This window comes from Calonectris borealis, chromosome 17 (assembly GCF_964195595.1).
Source record: "Calonectris borealis chromosome 17, bCalBor7.hap1.2, whole genome shotgun sequence".
NCBI lineage: Eukaryota > Metazoa > Chordata > Aves > Procellariiformes > Procellariidae > Calonectris > Calonectris borealis.
In genome coordinates this window covers 16,547,193-16,564,580 of record NC_134328.1, presented here as the reverse complement: position 1 = coordinate 16,564,580, position 17,388 = coordinate 16,547,193, and the positions used below count along the sequence as shown (strand labels likewise).

Genomic DNA, 17,388 nt, shown 5'->3' with positions numbered 1-17,388 from the left:
GAGCGTAAGCAGAGCTGCAAGCAGAGGCAGAACCCACTTTCCTTCATGCGTGGACACCGCTGTCTGTGGCTGCCAGTCAGTTACCATCTACATTAATCAGCTTTTTTTTTTATTTAAAGGGATAATGGTCAAGACCAGTGACAGTACCACTCTTTGCCTTTCTTAGCAGATACCTCTAGACGTTCTCTCCTTGAACTAATACCATTTGCCAGCAAAGAAGTCCCAGGATGCTGTTTCAAAAAATAATGAAATGCCTAAATCAATTCAGAAACCTTCAAGTACTTTAATCCAGGTTTTTAGCCGAGGACTGTTGTAACCTTACTTTTTCCAAACCCACAATGGTACCTCATAGTTAGTTATTCATGAGCACACACTTCTGGAAATCATGACTAACCCAACAGCCTCATGCCCAGCTAAAACATCATCACTGAGAAGCAAACTCCCAGACTTGCCGTGAAGTGCCCTTTCGCTATTTGTAATGTGTAAAGGCAGATCCTTACCTTAAATGAACTGATGGATGTGCTGGACGTGTTGGTGTACGAATGATGTTACAGGGTGTGTCAGCACACAGAATTAGGATTTTAAGGACGAAGAGACTAAAAATAGCTTGATTAGGAATAAAACAGCCTTACAGGACTGGAAAGGATATTAAATAGTCCACTTTTCTGTAATAGTCTTCAGTCTCTGTTATAGATTTCAGTTTAGCAGAGAGTAGGAAGTATGGCACATACCCCATACATGCCTTCTGCTTGCTTCTTCACCTTGCTCTGAAGCTGATGGTACTGGCCAGAGCCTTAAATAAGACATCGGACTTAGTGCTGTCTGGTTTGTCCTGGTATTTCCCCTGGTTCTGTGGGACGGGCTGTCATGGCGAGGGGGATAAGGTGCGACATCAGCATCACCGAGAAGCAGACCATCAGGCCACTGCAGCAAGGCTAACACGTCACTGATGCCTTCCACTAGGATGGGATGGGATTAGGTAGTAGCAGCAAAAAGTGCTGTAACTCAGTTATTCTGTCTTTCCATAGTTCCAAATGAAGACGGAATTGCCACCATGTAGAGAGCACTGTGATTCATGGAGTACTCCACAGCATTAAAAGCCGGTTTTGTGGTTTTTTAAGGAACGCTCTTGCCTCCCACTGCTAACAGCTAATAAATGTTTGCATAGCAGCGAAATTCCAGACAGGTTAGAGAAAGTTAATCTTCTGCCAATGTTCAAATAAGGCAGGTAGAATAACTACCATGATTATTAGACGCTTAGCTTTATCTCAGTGCAAAGCACGCTAAAGGAAAAAGTGATTACTAGGTACAGATGATGAATCTGTTTCATCCTGGGAAGATAAAGCACCTCTTCAGAGAAATAAATTGCTGTAAACAGGCATGGGCAAAACCAGTCCATCTCAAATGTATCAAAAATCTGAAAAACTGATTACATTTGAACTACTCAGAAATGTCCTCACTTCGGTTGGAGGTCTTGCAGGGGGGTCACTTGCAAAGCAAAAGCATTTTAAATAAAAGTCTGTGCTCCCTATGAGGGCTTAAATAAAGCACAAGTCTAAAATACGATAAATTATTCATTAAACTACTGATCAAAATATAAAATAGTTATCAGCTACCAGCATATCATCTTAGACTATCCCAGTGGGATTTTTTTTAGTGGAGCTTATGCATTGACTACCATCCCCCTGCAGAATGCTTTTCTATGTCAATTCGGTCCTATTCCATTGGTCATTAGCAGAATGGAATCTGCATCATTAGCAGAACAGACCGGCTTGTAGAGACCGAAGCTGCGGTAAAACCACCTGAAGGAGGAAGTCATCAGTGTCCTTGTGTAGCCATTTATGACCATATAGAGCAGATGCAGCCAAAACCCCCAGCTGACTTAGCAGCACTCCATTGTCTTTGCGCTTCACGTAAAGTAACTGCACATGGTACATGATTAGCAAGATCCAAGTCCAGGTTGTGCTTGCGCAGCAGGATCTTTATCTTGCACCTGTCAGCTGATCAAGCTGAATTCCTTCATTGCAGTCATGCTGCAACATGGAGGACACACCAGAGCAATTAAAAAATTGGCTTGACTGTTTACCTGCTGGGCTTCCCCAGCAGTCAGGAAATCTTTCAACAGTATCAAGTAGGTGTAATCTATCTGTAATGGTGGAAAAACCTGACTGCAAAGCCATTTCCTAAAACAGACTTTGGGAGCCAAGCACCTGCATCTGTATGCCCCATCAAGTAACTGCTGTTGCTGCTCTAGAAGCTAACTCTGAATGATATGGAACCTTTCACTGCCGGTTTCAGAGAAATCCTCCCTGATTTTTTGTGGACATCAGAGCATGCTCATACTTACGTATCGCAGCTGATGCATCTTTCTGGGTGAAAGACTCTCCCACTCTTGAGAACTTGGAATTCTGAAATCAAAAGGTTTGCTCTAATTTAAGACCTCCTGCTGATATGTGCCACAAAGCAGTCTTTGTGTCTAGAAACTTGTGAGAACAGCTATGGCCTCAAGCTCAAAACTGTTTTTCCTCCCTGGTCTCCTAGGCAATAGGGAGAAGATCTGAGAAGAGTATGTGGAAAGCCTGGAAAACCCCTGGTGTCCCATTAAATAGACATGTCAAGTTACTTGACTAAAGTGTTTTGACTCTCAGCAAGGCACTTTTGTCCACCAGTCACTGTTTTACATCTTCAGTTTAATTGTTAGCACCAACCCTGCCAACTGAAACAAGAGTCCTCAAAAATACTCGGGCTTTCAGAGATGGCCAAGTGAGAGAGATTTCCCTTATACTCAGCGGCCACTGAGTATCCAATACTTTTGTACACTTGAAACTCTCGGCCCTACATCACATGCAGCACCTAGAGAAAGTTCCACTGCTTACAGTGGGTGAGTGATCTTCAAGGGATCCTCTACATTCACAGACTGCATAAGAAACCTGAGATGGGTCACTAGGTCTGAAGGAGCCTAATGAAATCTCTGGTGTCTGAGTTAGAGCTACTGCAGTTTAATTCTTCTGGGATATGGCGTTGACATTGGCACCATTCAAATTCAAACTCGGTACTGTGTTATACCACCTGGTCTAACAGCAGCAAGTAATTGAAAGGGATTTGATACCTTATCTGACAGTTTGCCTAGCCTTCTCTTATCCTAGCATTACTGAGAAGTAAGATTCTGCTTTCCAGTATGCAATTATTTCCACTGACTTCATGTGCTTAATGACATAGTCCAGCTGCCCTCATGCTTTGACCCAAATATGAGGGAATGGATTATGTTCTCTCGTAAAAAAAATCTGCAATGAGTTGCATGCAGAAAATTTAGCAGGAAGTTATTTGACAGATGCCAAACAACATATCTTTAAACAAATACTACTCTCTAACTTGCTCAAATAGAGCAAGTCCTCTTAGTTATGTGAGCAAACAGCACAGAACGGTCACCAGTGCCAGGAGTAACTAAAATATGCGAAGAGCAACACCCACAGCCAAACCACCGTAAACTACATGTAAAAAGAGATATTTGGAGAAATGTCAGTGATACGTCAGCACAATTACTAGCTGGGTAGGCTACATAAGAAGTGAGCACTATTTGACTTTGAGAGCTGCCTTTCTGTTCTTTCTTGCATTTCAAAAAACTAGAGGGCTAACTACCACTATTTCCGAACATGAGCTGTTTCAGCAAGAGAAGTTCAAACAAGTAGGAAGCTTTATTGCATACTGATTTCTCTCTGCCTAGAGGTTCAGCTTTTGGCCTAGAAAGATCACAGAGAGGGCCTCAATTCATTCAAGTTACAGAAGATACCAATTATTCTTAGGATTAAAGAGAATGTACAACAGAAAGATTGGCAGTCAAAGCAAGGCAGTGCTTCTGGAGTTCATGTCGTATTAAGAATACCCATTTTAAACAGTGTACCATTGTGCAGTTGCTGGCTTCCATATCTGCATTTACCACAGGTAGAAGTTATGAATCATCTTGCCAACTGAAAATTGAGTAATAATCAACACTGTTTCCCCCCATTATACAAACAGCAGCACAACAGGGCCAGTAACACCACCTATAGTAACCATGGGGCTGGAGCAGCAAGGTATCTTCTCAGTTAGAAGGGACAGCCATTCCTCAGGCTCTCCCTCCCCTTTCATATTCACTTACACAGTTTCTTCAGGAGTTCCTTCATGTCACTGGCCTCTAGCCTGTTAGACTAACAAATCAAGAATCACAAAGTAATACAGTAGAAAATTAAGTCCTTTGCATCTGCAACAATATGTAGATTGCCACTTGGTCTATGCTCTCAGGTCAACGACTTAATACTTAATGTAAGAGATTCCCACCCCCCACCCAGCTGGAATCCTTTGCTCAAGTTTTTTAGACACAGAAAGAGAACGTTTGTCTCCAAACTTAGGAAAGAATCAGGTGTAATAGGAATCCAGCAGACCATCTTCTTTAAAGAGAACACAAAACTCTGTGGAAAAAAGACTGTCCGTTCCTTGGCTGACTTGGGATTTCTTACGTGATGTCCTTCTTTCTTGGGGGCCGGTGAATATTCCTCACCACGCACTTCACCATCCATTCAATTCCCTCGTTCACTCCTTTGCTAAGGAAATAAGATAAGTAGACAAGATTTAAAAAAAAAAAACAAAACAACAAACAACCAAGAACAAAAACATGGCTCATGTAGTCCCTAATTGAGCCCTTGCAAGAGCAAGTGAAAGGTTCTGCCCTGCATTTATTTATTGGCATTACTATATTAGTTTCTCATACACGCAAACAATGGGGGTCTGATTTCTTTTAACTCGGTATATAAACTCCATCCTTTATTTTTCTAGTGTCTGTACAGATCTACATCCAATTTAGTTAGTCATCAACTCTGTGGAAACCTTGTGATGAACAAGCATCAAATCACTTCACAGTCAGCTGGTTTGAGGTTATTTTGCTAGCCTCAGGCTAGTTGTATCAGATCTTCCAATCCTGGCTCCAACTTTCTGTAATCAGCTGTGCTGGGGCTGCCAAGCAAGTCACCACCTCACTGGTCTGCCCAGCTTCCCAGCCAGGACTTCCACAATTTTTTTTTTCTTGAGTGCAAACTCAAACTGAAATTTTGAAAGGAAATTCCACACAGATCAAAACTAGAAGTGTTTGTACAAAACCCACAACAATTGAAAAGGTTGCATTTCATAAGATTATTATCTAATACTTCTCTTCCAGTCAGTGCTTAACCATTGTTCTTGTTCTTGTGGTCATTCATCTGCTTAATGGCATTTGATTCTTAGCAATCAGACCACAGAGACTTTTCTCATGGTTTAAGAAGCTTTTCTTATCCTTTGCAGCAGCTTGTATAATAATGCAGCTTTCTTGCTAGATTAAAAAAAGAAGAAATCTCAAAGCTCTGGATTCAGTACAGGCAGTAACTCAGACAGGAGTATTTCTAGCCATCTGGAACAGCACTTTTGACTTATGCTAAACAGCACTTTCCACCCAAAGAACTGAAAGCATAACCAAAGTATTGCACGACTCAATGTGCAGTAGTGATGCTAAGATATCAAGAATCTAGTGGGTTGGTCAAGGTCATGGCATGCAGCTGTGTGGCATGCAGCTGCGTAGGCCTGAAAAAGAATCATAGTCTCCCAAATTTTGGTCTGTTCTACGCATTGTATCTTAAACCACAGGCGTCCCCAGTGTAAGAACACTCTTGGAGATTGTTATATTACCTACATAACAAAGCTCACCTGCACACCAAAAAAATATGAGAGCATAATTACTCTGCCAACAATGGAATACCACTCATTTCTCTGGCAGCGTCATAAACAGCTGTATTTTCAACTGACTTCTTACATAAAAGCCAGGAGCTGCAGCAAGCCAACGACTGCAGACTATTGTGTGCGGAAAAGGGATGATAAAGGACAAGAATGCCTCCAAGTCCCGTTGCTCTCAGCCAGTAGCGCATTTTCATTGTGTTTCATAGGCAGGATTTACAGATGAAGTTACTGACCTGCTGCAAGTCCAAGGTTCACAAACAAGTATCTGTCACTGCTGGGAAAGAAGCGCAGCTCCCTTTCAGGGGTTATTAAATCCCATAGTATGCCCTGCTTGTGTGACACCCTGCAGCTGTTCAGTTAACCAAAATACCATCTTTTCTCATACTTACCCAGTAAGAGCAGAGCAGGCTTGTGTCAGGCAGTCTCTCTTCCCAATTTTGTTAATGCAGTCACTAAATGCTGTCTTGATGTCAGGTATTGACAGACAAGTCTGCAAGGGAAACCAAAGATGAGCTTGCTTTCTATTCTACAAGAGATGGTGACCTTCTTCCAAAATGAATCCTCTACATCCACAGTTCTGCTTCAGTCAGGATGGCACAATGCTGTTAGGTTAAACCCCCTCACCCACTAACACAGCAAATGCACTTCACATTCCAAAAAAAATGAACATATTCTTTTTTCACCAAGGAGAGTGCTATTTCCAGACAGTATACACACACTGCCACACCCCCCTGATCCTCAAGATGTACACTTCTAAGCAGATAGAGTAATGAAAACGAGCACAACCTGCACAGACCCGGGATACTCCTTCCACGCTGCTCCAATCATCACACACAAGTTCTGTCTACCAGAACACTACCAGAGCGCGTCTATTTACAAAGCCTTTTGAAACAGTGTACCTTCCAGAATCCCAGACAAGTCAGTTCCTGAAGCCGATTCTTTGCCGGTGGCCTGGATCATGTCTCCCTACATGCGCGCTCTCAGAAAATGACTTGGACATGGTTTTTCTTAAGTTCTCAGCACGTTCCTTGACATTAAAGGCATAGCTGCTCTGGACCTGTTTGTTTGCATTTTGCATGCTGGAGAAAATGCTGACGGTACTAAATGCAGCACATTTTCTGACGCCTGGTGTCACTTTGTTCTTGATCACTATCACGTCTTGTGCTTGAGAAGCACAAGAGATTGCTGGGAAGTGATTTTAAAATACACAAATGCATAAACCTCCCAATAAACCAGTAGATTACTTTCCTGACATAAATCACAGTGTCACCACAAAAATTTTATTCTTAGAGTTACAAACACAACAAAAGCAAACCTGCCCTACTGAAGTCTATACTTGCGTCTTCCTCCCTGAACACAGGAAGCAGGTACAAGAAAAATCACCAGCCTTTAAATCCATTTCTGATCTTGGTGCTCACTTTTTCCTCAGAAGCCTTGGACAAGCCATTTAAGCACTTTAGCTAGCCACGAGCCCAGCTTTCTTCCTCTCTCTGCAAAGGCATTTTGGACCTTCAATGAGGCTCAAATACGTGTTTTGGGCAAGTGTTTACTCAAATGCCAAATTGGACCCTTGTGAGTCCTGAAGATTAGTCCATGTGGATGTACACTTTGAAAGAACAGGCTACCTGCAAACAGGAATTCAGTCTTCTACAAGTCTGGGCTTTAACTTAGCAGAAAGATGGAAATTAATGATACCAGCCATCCATTTTGCAAAATACTGGTTCTGGAGAAATTAAATACAGGAAAGTACTGTGGTGATGACCACATGACAAATAAGCAGGTTTCAGTGCTTATAAATAAGAAGGGTTCTTAAGAAATGGCTTGAGGAGTTTAATGACACCCAATTCACCCAGTGCCCTTGAATCCAGACTTGTGATTTTCCACTGTGAAGGGCCTAGAATCCATTAATTGTGCAACTTCTGATGACTGTACTTTCTTATGACCTAAGCTGCATTTCAAACTTGCAGTTTCAATCAACGAGCTGGAAACCATATCCAGAAACATTACTTAATTCATTGCACCAAAGCCCTTACAACTTACTTCAGGATTTCTGAAAATCCTCCAATTCATAAAGATGAGCTGTCATCCACAGGACAAATAGTTAAATAAAAAAAAAAAAAAAAAAAAATCAAATACTAACATTAGAGGGAGTCAGACTGGACTTGGGAGTTGGAATTCATACCAGTAGGTCTAGAAGATGGGCAAGAGATTACTACCAAACAACCGTTCTCTACAAGTTCGTAAAAGATGCTACTTTAGTTTTGGTATGACATTCACTGCCAAGTAAGAAAGGCAGGTCCAACTACCTCTTCATTTAAGCCAAAGCTCTAGACAAGTCAATTACCCAACAACTGGGAAGGAAGAAGAGTAATTTGAGCTATTTTTCCTGTCGTTACTTTTTTTCAATAAATGAGACAGCAGGAAGGTTAAATCCCACGGCAGCTGAAACTGAGCGAATGTTTCTTGAAATACACTTCAAACTTATCACAGTTTAGAATCATAGAATCATAGAATCATACAGGTTGGAAAAGACCTCTAAGATCATCGTGTCCAACCGTCAACCCAACACACCATGCCCACTACACCATGTCCCTAAGGGCCTCATCTACACGTCTTTTAAATACCTCCAGGGATGGTGACTCCACCACTTCCCTGGGCAGCCTGTTCCAAGGCCTGACCACTCTTTCAGTAAAGAAATTTTTCCTAATGTTCAATCTAAACCTCCCTTGGCGCAACTTGAGGCCATTTCCTCTTGTCCTATCACTTGTTACTTGGGAGAAGAGACCAACCCCCACCTCGCTACAACCTCCTTTCAGGTAGTTGTAGAGCGCGATGAGGTCTCCCCTCAGCCTCCTCTTCTCCAGGCTAAACAACACCAGTTCCCTCAGCCGCTCCCCATCAGACTTGTGCTCCAGGCCCTTCACCAGCTTCGTTGCCCTCCTCTGGACACGCTCCAGCCCCTCCATGTCCTTCTTGTAGTGAGGGGCCCAAAACTGAACACAGTATTCGAGGTGCGGCCTCACCAGTGCCGAGTACAGGGGCACGATCACCTCCCTGCTCCTGCTGGCCACACTATTTCTGATACAGGCCAGGATGCCGTTGGCCTTCTTGGCCACCTGAGCACACTGCCGGCTCATGTTCAGCCGGCTGTCAACCAGTACCCCCAGGTCCTTTTCCTCTGGGCAGCTTTCCAGCCACTCTTCCCCAAGCCTGCAGCGTTGCCTGGGGTTGTTGTGGCCGAAGTGCAGGACCCGGCACTTGGCCTTGTTGAATCTCATACAGTTGGCCTCGGCCCATCGATCCAGCCTGTCCAGGTCCCTCTGCAGAGCCTTCGACCCTCCAGCAGATCAACACTCCCGCCCAACTTGGTGTCGTCGTTAGTATCATAGTATAATAATTTGTCCTTTTCTGAATGATGATATATTTTAAAATTTTTTTAAAACAAATCTGAGAGAAAGTGTTCAAGATAGGAAATAACAGCGCAGAGCATAGTCATGCTGTCTTTTATTTCTACTTGCACAGGCCTGTGCAAAGCAATCAGGCAATGGACTTCCCAAAAACCACCACCAGACCAGTATACCTCACATATTCAGTGGCACAGAGAATCCACCTCCTTCACCTTGTCCATCTTTGAGGCCTTTGAGAAGTCCACTTTTCCCAGGGCGGCTTCCAACTGCTGGAGCCATCTTTTCCCCCAGCTTAATCCATTATAATCACTTCCCTTTCTCACCCTCTGGTATAATCGTGGCCTGCTCTAACTTCCACAAAGCTGTCCAGCTATTGCTCTCCATAGAAATCTGCATCAGAGTTTTGCTTCTGAGGAGACTTCGCACCATTTACCCTGTTTACAGTAGGATGTCACTGCATCACAACACTACACCTGTTTTGAGGAACGTCTCTTTCCCCTTGGGATGAAGTACGGTAACACAGCAGAGGGGATAGCACCACTGAACTATCAATTCAGAGAAGCCTTGTTTTAGCGTCCACGGGGAAGCCTCATCCTCTGCTGTAAGACAAGATTTCCAGGATGAGGCAGATGACCCATCACCTCAACTAGGAGCACCTGAGCTTCTCCTGCTCGGCAGAAAATGGCAGCTGCGGCTTCTAAGTTCCCCTCTTGTCCATCTCCCTATCTACATTACAAAACATTTGTTTACAGATGTGTTTTGTTTCTCAACTGAAACCACATAAACAAATCCAGGGAAGCTGGATTTGTGATCACATAAACAGTGTACTATTACAATAATAAAATCCACAGGTGACCTTTCTGGAGTGACGTCATCTACCATATATTTCAGAGGAAACTCACATGACTTGACGAATCATATTTCTACCTCAACTTCCCCAAAAGAATGCACTGTAAACCATCTTTTCATAAAGGCTCTTCAAGGCACAGTCTAGCCAGGACTGACCTGCCTGCACAACCAAATGCCTTTTATGAAGGGTTCAGAACAGCATTACCCGCATTAAGACTTAGGAATGGTACACCTAGAAATATACCAAGCAGCAAGGCTCCATTTCTGGAGTCACCTGCAGAAAAGCATGAGTGGCTGTTTTAGGCAAAAAAGGTTGCATTGTAGAGTCTTTATCCTGTTGCCAAATCCACTGCAGGAAAGACAATGCTGCTGCTTGGCCTCCTATCAGGATAAAACCTGAAGTATAGACTCTTCAGCCATCTCAAGAGTAATCGATCGGCAGAATGGAACTAAAATAGAAACAACAGAAAGGTGGACAGCTTAAGTAAAACTATTTAATAAAAAGTCTAACCAACTATGACCATGTTCTGTGCTATCTTTTTTACAAGCTTATTTTAAATCAAAACTTAAGCTTGTTTAAATTAAAACAAGCTTATTTAAATTAAAACTAATTTACAGGGAAGCTGTGGTATTTCTTAAGTTAGAAATTAGAATGGCCATCATGCAGAAGGCCTATTTTCTAACAACTGCGTGGAAAACAGATAACACTATGAGTCCTCAAATATATGCTGCTACTCATCATGACTCCTCTCATTTTCCAAAGACACAAGGAAGCTTTCCAACATTCTGGAGATTTCAAATTTAATTTCCAAAATTTATCTTAAGATTAGGAAGGCAAAACTCCCTCCCAAAGACATCATACAAGACTTGATTATTTTCATGGGCTATTTTTTCAGCTCAGTTTTTCCAGTATTTTTAATAGTACTGCAAAATGAGTCGTTCTATCCTCAAGTTTTGTACAGCTCAGAAATACATACTTTTATAAACCTTTAAACAGCTGCATTCACATCAAAATGGGAAATATAAATTCTTATTTTGCAGCTTATTCTGCAGTAAACAGTAGGTAAGCAAAACTGCTTAATATTTTCGAAGTGGCATTCTGACTTGAAAGGGAGTCCGCATGAGTTATTATATATTAGACATTTAATTCCCCTACAAAGCAATAGTTCCTTTAAAAAACAAATGAAAACAAACTCCCTCCCACAACACACATTTGACCCAGTCTTTTAATTAATTACAAAATGATCTAGTTTTGAAGCCCCTGCTAAACACAGAGCATTCTCCAAAATGCTCCTCTCCAAAAAAAATCATATACAGAATTGTCACAATATTAGAATTTGTATTTTGCAGACTATGACTGTATTTCATCTTCCTGATACAGCCAAACACCACTCATGCTTGGCAGTGCTGAGTGGATGCAATTTACCTTAGGGTAGTGGTGCCTACTAACAGCAGAATTCTTTTCTACAAGGAATTTAGCATCACGGCAAAAAAATTCTTACGCTTTATGCAATTTCAGGCATTTCAGGCATTGAGTCAGAACTTTTGTTAGCTTATTGTGAGGAATGTAAACTTAAAAAAAATAAATCTGTGAGACGTATTACTTCTGATATATTTCACAAGTCTTCTGCTGGCCTTTAAAGATGTAATCATCAAGAATTATGTTTCATCCGCATATACCAGCAAGGTTAAGACACCACTTATCCTCCCGTATCATGATCCACGTCAATGACAGAGGGATGCTGGTGAGAATTCCCCAGTTATATGTCTGGGGATCCAGAGCAGAAAAATCTCTACCAGTGATAATCCTGTAACATTCAGTTTTTTTCCAGATGTCTTCAATTCTGCTAGATCAGTGGAAGAGAAACAGGCCTTCCAGTTTTCTAAACCTTGCTTAAGGGAGCCTGAATAATTACTGAAAAATAAGCTATAGTCTCTTTAATAGCACTGATTCTCTCTGCTCTGTGTCCATATCCAAGATCACACTCTACGAATAGACCTCTAAATATACAATTTAGGTATTCCTTAAAAATAGGTATACCTCCACTCGGTACAGTTTTGCTAATCTCTTGTCACAGTTCTACGACTGCATAAAGGCACTGAATCTGTGGGCTGGTCTCGGACCCTCCAGAAGGGCCAAGGAGTCATTCACAATTTTTGCCTTGAGAGCCTGTTCCAAACACCTCTGTCTAGTCATATACAGAAGTCCACTTGCTCAATCATTTTTCTTTAGCCTGGCTAGGGTGCCAGAAGAACTGGCTTTTGCAGTATGCCCATAACAAACACACACATACAGCCATGAGGAAAATTGGAACAGCTTTCCAAGTCACTGCATACAGTTTCATGCACAGCAGCCAAAGGCAAGAGTGCAGACTGCTCCCTGCTGTAAAGCTGTAGTGTTGCATGGAAATATGAGAGTTAATATTCTGGTTTCCACACAGAAAAGACAGTCAATTTCTTCACATACCAGAGATGACAGCAAAGTCAGGACCATAAATCAGGAGTCCTCTCTCAATCTCACGCTGTCTTTTAAGTGGAACTACATTTCTTTTATTTCTATGACTAGATAATCTTATGATCACCCAAAAAAAGCTGTTGTGTTGTACACATGAAGTGTAACCAAATCCTCCTTTAAAGCCAAAGTAATTGCTATTAAGTCTCAAGTATTCCCCAGAAGTACACTCCCTGACATCGGCGTAAAGCCCAGGGGAAGAAGCTGGAAAGTATTAGCATACTTTGAAACAGGTACCGACCACAGCTGCCAGGGCTGGTGCTCCAAATTCTACTGAAAGTCTCTGGCTCCATCTAGAGATTAATCACTCGAACTGCAGTACTGGAATTCCAGGTGCAGTGCATGGAAAGGAGGAGGAAAACGTGGAAAATACCACAACCACTTTAGGCGCTCTCTTCCCTTTTTTCCATGCCAGGGGAGATGAGGACTGCCCTGGATGCATCACCTAAACAGTCATATTGTAGTGCCCACTAACTTGCCAAATACAAAACAAGAGTTCTGCAGTTCTGGATATGCTAGAAAGAATTTAAATTATACTATCAAGAAAAAGTATTCCTTGCCATTCACTGCTATCATTGATGGAATGCTCTAGGACAAACAGAATGTTTCATTGAATAGATCTTATCTGGTTATGAGAAAAGGATGATATTGCTTCACATACATTTGTTGTGCTGTTCCCAAGTAATAGTAGAGCAGCATAACAAAGTGCGCTAGACATTTTGTTGCTAAAGAGGAGAAAACAGTATCAAGATACAAAGTCAGGGTACAAGAAAGACCCACCATAGCTACGCAGTCTGTTCTGTTTACATAAAAAGTTCAAAACAACTGAGATGGATGTGCCTGCAGTAAGCTCACTTATGCCACTGGAAAAAGGTTGGAGGAGAAAAGGAAAAATTAAAACTAAACTCAAAACAATTATTTCCAGCAACACCATAGGATCAGTCCAGGAATGTGAAGCAAATTTAACATGAATGCAGAGCTCACCTTTCCAAGCTTATTTGAGCTTATTTGCTCACTTAAGAAGTAAATCTGCAATAATCTTACCTCTACATCTTGCTTGTTAGCCAACACCAGAATGGGAACTCCTTCCAGAGCTTCGCTGGTAATCATCTTCTCTATGAAGCACAGAAACAAAAATGGAGGTTTAGCCAGTTCTGGAAGATACAGTTGTGCAAATGCCTGACACAGACTATCTGGACATAGGGATGAAGCAAGAGGTTCCTTCTTGCATTACAGTTTCATTTGATACAACATTTCAAGTCTATTTTCTTCACAGAATTTTTTCCAGATCAAACTCCAAACATAATTTTGATCAACAAGCATGTTATTGAGAATTAATGAGGCGATAAATATAGAATAAGGAATTAAAAATTCCAAAATCATTAGCATAAGCACAAAAAGAGATTCAAAGCCATTACAGGCAACAAAAGCGAGTCCTGTGTTACAGACAAGACAGTCTTCAACAAAAAAGTGCAAAAGCTCTGCGGATGTGTCACCAACAGGCAACACAGCTTACTTCCAAGACACAGGAACAGACACGACAGTAAGGAGAGAACTGTGCCACAATACATCATGAAATCACAGTACAGGTAAAACTCACCAAAAGCTCTTTTAGATTCTGAGAGCCTCTCCTCATCAGTGGAGTCAATAACATAGATCACTCCATGAGATTCAGCATAATACTGGAAGGATAACACAGATATTAGTTTATCTATCCGCTAGGACCATTTGTTCCTTTTCCTGATTTTTTTTTTAAATTTGGTAAAATTTTGATACACATGGAAGAGATCAACCAGTTAGAACCAGCTGTTTCCATGGTATATGTCTGGAGGGAAGAATGGTGGCACACAGAATGCACTGCCTGTTCTGTTTGCAGGCCTACTGAATACAACAGGCGAAAAAGCTTATCTGGCCCCCCAAAAAGCTTATCTCTACTGGCACAACCCTCAGATATGGGTTGGTAATTGCTCTCTGTAAACAATAATGCAAATATTAAGCATTATCTTTGCTAATCTTGCACAGACATAGTTGAAGCTCTGGAGAAGCGTTGATGCTAAATACTAGGGTTACCAATACGCCTATATGATTACTAAATGATCGTACCGCTTCAATTCCAGAAGAGACAAAAACATTTCTAAAAGGAAAAAAAAAATACATCTCCAACCTTGTCCCAAAGAGACTGTAGCTCCTCCTGTCCGCCAAGATCCCAGAACATTAGCCGAGTTTTGCCAACATCAATAGTACCAACTACAGGGAAAGAAGAAAAAGCAATCCAATGAAAACTAAAGGTGTTTCTCTAAAGCACAAACACCTCACATCCCCCTAAGAAATCTGGGGTAGCACAGTCTTCTAGAGGAACAAATCACATACAGTGGCTACTTTCAACAACAGAACAATACCTTTGCAAACAGTGACCACTAATATCAGATAGAGTCGTATCAGTGCAAGTAATACCAGAATCAGGCCAACGAATGACCTCCAGTGAAATTTAGCTTAACCTCTGAGCATAGCACTGAAATGGGATACTGGGTTTGTTAAGACTTCAGGGTTTTCTCCTCATAAAATAGGCTAAGCAAGCCTATTTTATTCTCTTACAAAAACACATGGGGAGTTGGGAGATATGATCTCTACTTCCAGGAACTATTTTGCCCTTGTCAATTCTTAAATATTTCCAACAAGAACTAGCTGTTGTCTAATTGTGCAGGAAAGCTGAAAAAGTTCCAGACAGATTTACTTACTGTTTAAGCCTACAGTGGTTGTGATTTTGGACAAACTCATCCCTTTGTAGTTCTTGTTAAATCGAGTTTTAGTTTGTTCAAGGAAGGTCTGAAAAGAAACAAGAAAAAGTATTTACACTCAAACATTTTACTGGCTGGGGTAATCCTAACCCAAACCTGCCTTTTCATTTCTGCAGAATCCTGCTCCAACAGATACTGCCCTACCTAACCTTGGAACAAACTACTCTTCTTGTTCCCTATTTTAGCAAGGAAAGAAGGGATCACAGGTGATTACAGGATTACCAAAGCCTCAGCTACGTCCCTGAAAGCTTACGCTAAATTTAAGTAAGAGGGAAAAGTTGATTCTTTGGTGTGACATCGCTAAAATAACTCGCAATACAGCCGAAGAAAGACTGACCTGTCTTTTGAGAGTTTTCTCTGTGGAGGTTGTTTAGAATTGCGTATGCCCTCCACGCGATTGGTAATAAACAGCACTTACGGTTTTACCAGCATTGTCCAAACCAAGGATCAAGATGCAGTACTCATCCCTCTGGAACATGTATTTATAGAGGCCAGACAGCAGAGTATACATCCTGCTCCTGCAACAAGTACCAGGAAATCATTAACAAACAGGTCATTTCCCAAAGTCTCTTATTCCACAACGCAAGTTTTTCCCAACATCAGATAAATAAATGACGTTATTCTTTTATCAGTAACTCTCATGTTTAGGCAATCCCAGAACAAATCACAGATCTAAGAGAGATCATGCAAACAGCTCAAGATCAAATTTTCAAATGCATACCAGTGAGGGATTATCTTCCAAAAAGCTTAACCTCTGTTTCTGCACGTAGCGCCCAGCATCCACTGCAAACTCAACCCTCATTTGAAAACTACCCTGTCTGCTTCGGGGCTTAAAGGAGAGCTAAAGAAGAGCTTGAATATCTTTTGCGGTACATGTAAGACCCACAGAAAATGAAGCCAACTTCATACAGATACACAGAATGGGTATTTTGAGCAAGAATGTACAGGTCAGTCCCCCTGTCCTTGTTCCCAATCCATATAACAGTACCACGGGACCTTTAATGGTCAAACTGAGCGCAGCATATCTTAAAGGCACATAAAACCCCCTACTTATCTTAATTTAAGCCTTATCCAGCAACAGTCTTGTTATGGTATCCACCATACAAGTATTTTGTCACCTTACAATGCCATGAAGACAAGATAGGTGAGTTAACGAGCCAAAAGCACATGACTAAAAATCAGACAAAGCGACACCAACACCTGCAGAAGCCCACACTTTTTTGGTTGTTGAATTTGCACGAACAAGGCAGAGGAGATTTGCTCAGATGCTGGAAGTACTGGTACCAAGTGCTACAGCTGACTCACAGAACATTGCAACAAGTCTTCTGTTTAAATACAGACAAAGGCAACCTCAAGGCAAAGACTTTGAGAAGCAACTGTCTTTGAGCAAATGTGCAGATAAATAATCACTTTGAAGTCAAACAACATTGCCGAAAGGAGAAAAAAAAAGCGTTCCAGACCAGAAGTAAGGGATTTCCCAGGCTGGGGCAATCAGCGTGAGGACAGGGCACCTCCGGGCGCAGGGGCTTTGCCCCCCACAGGTACCCCCGAGCGAGCGGGGACCCTTCACCTCCCGCTGTGCGACAGCCGCAGCCTCACGCCGTCCTCCGGGAAGGCATGGAGGCCGCAGGCTGGGGATACGGCCCCCCGGCCCGCTCCCCTTTCGGGCCGGCAAGTGATCCTAGGCGTGCCCAACTACCGGCCCGCTCCCCGTAGATCCGGGAGACCCCTCGCCCTCCTTCCCCTGCCACAGCCTGACAGGGGCGAGGGGGGAAACCCACCTCACCGCCATTTCCCCCTCACGGACCGGGGCCAGGTCCCGGACCGGGCCGGCGGCGCCCCGCAGGCCCGCCCCAAGCCCAGCCGTGCCTTGCCGGCTCCCGCCGCGGCCCTTGCCGTCCTCCAAGCGCGGACGGCGGAAGACAGAGCCCGAAGCCCGCAGCCCCTCACCAAGTACCGGAGACACCTCCCGTCACACAGCGCCTCACCGCTCCCCGTCGGCACCGGCCGCCGGCGCCATCCCTCGCGCGGCACTCTGGGAAGCGTAGTTCTCGCGCCGCTGCGGGGGCGGTGCGGGGGC

The 17,388-nt window shown here is 42.7% G+C and overlaps 1 protein-coding gene across 3 annotated transcripts; it reads right to left on the bottom strand.

Moving 5' to 3' along the window:
- Positions 1-3,676: 3,676 nt before the first annotated feature.
- Positions 3,677-17,367, bottom strand: ARFRP1 (ARF related protein 1). 3 transcript variants are annotated; one of them, XM_075166813.1, is made up of 8 exons: positions 17,259-17,367; positions 15,727-15,826; positions 15,249-15,336; positions 14,675-14,757; positions 14,111-14,192; positions 13,555-13,625; positions 6,132-6,232; positions 3,677-4,580 (listed from the first exon to the last, which is right to left on the bottom strand). In XM_075166813.1, exons 2-8 carry the CDS (start codon positions 15,817-15,819, stop codon positions 4,493-4,495), a joined length of 606 nt encoding a protein of 201 aa, XP_075022914.1. In that variant the 5' UTR covers positions 15,820-15,826; positions 17,259-17,367; the 3' UTR covers positions 3,677-4,492. The 3 variants fall into 3 exon arrangements, with proteins under 3 accessions (XP_075022914.1, XP_075022912.1, XP_075022915.1); XM_075166811.1 differs by lacking the exon at positions 17,259-17,367 and adding an exon at positions 17,090-17,194; XM_075166814.1 differs by lacking the exon at positions 15,727-15,826 and having other exon boundaries at positions 17,259-17,340.
- Between the last annotated feature and the right edge of the window lie 21 nt (positions 17,368-17,388).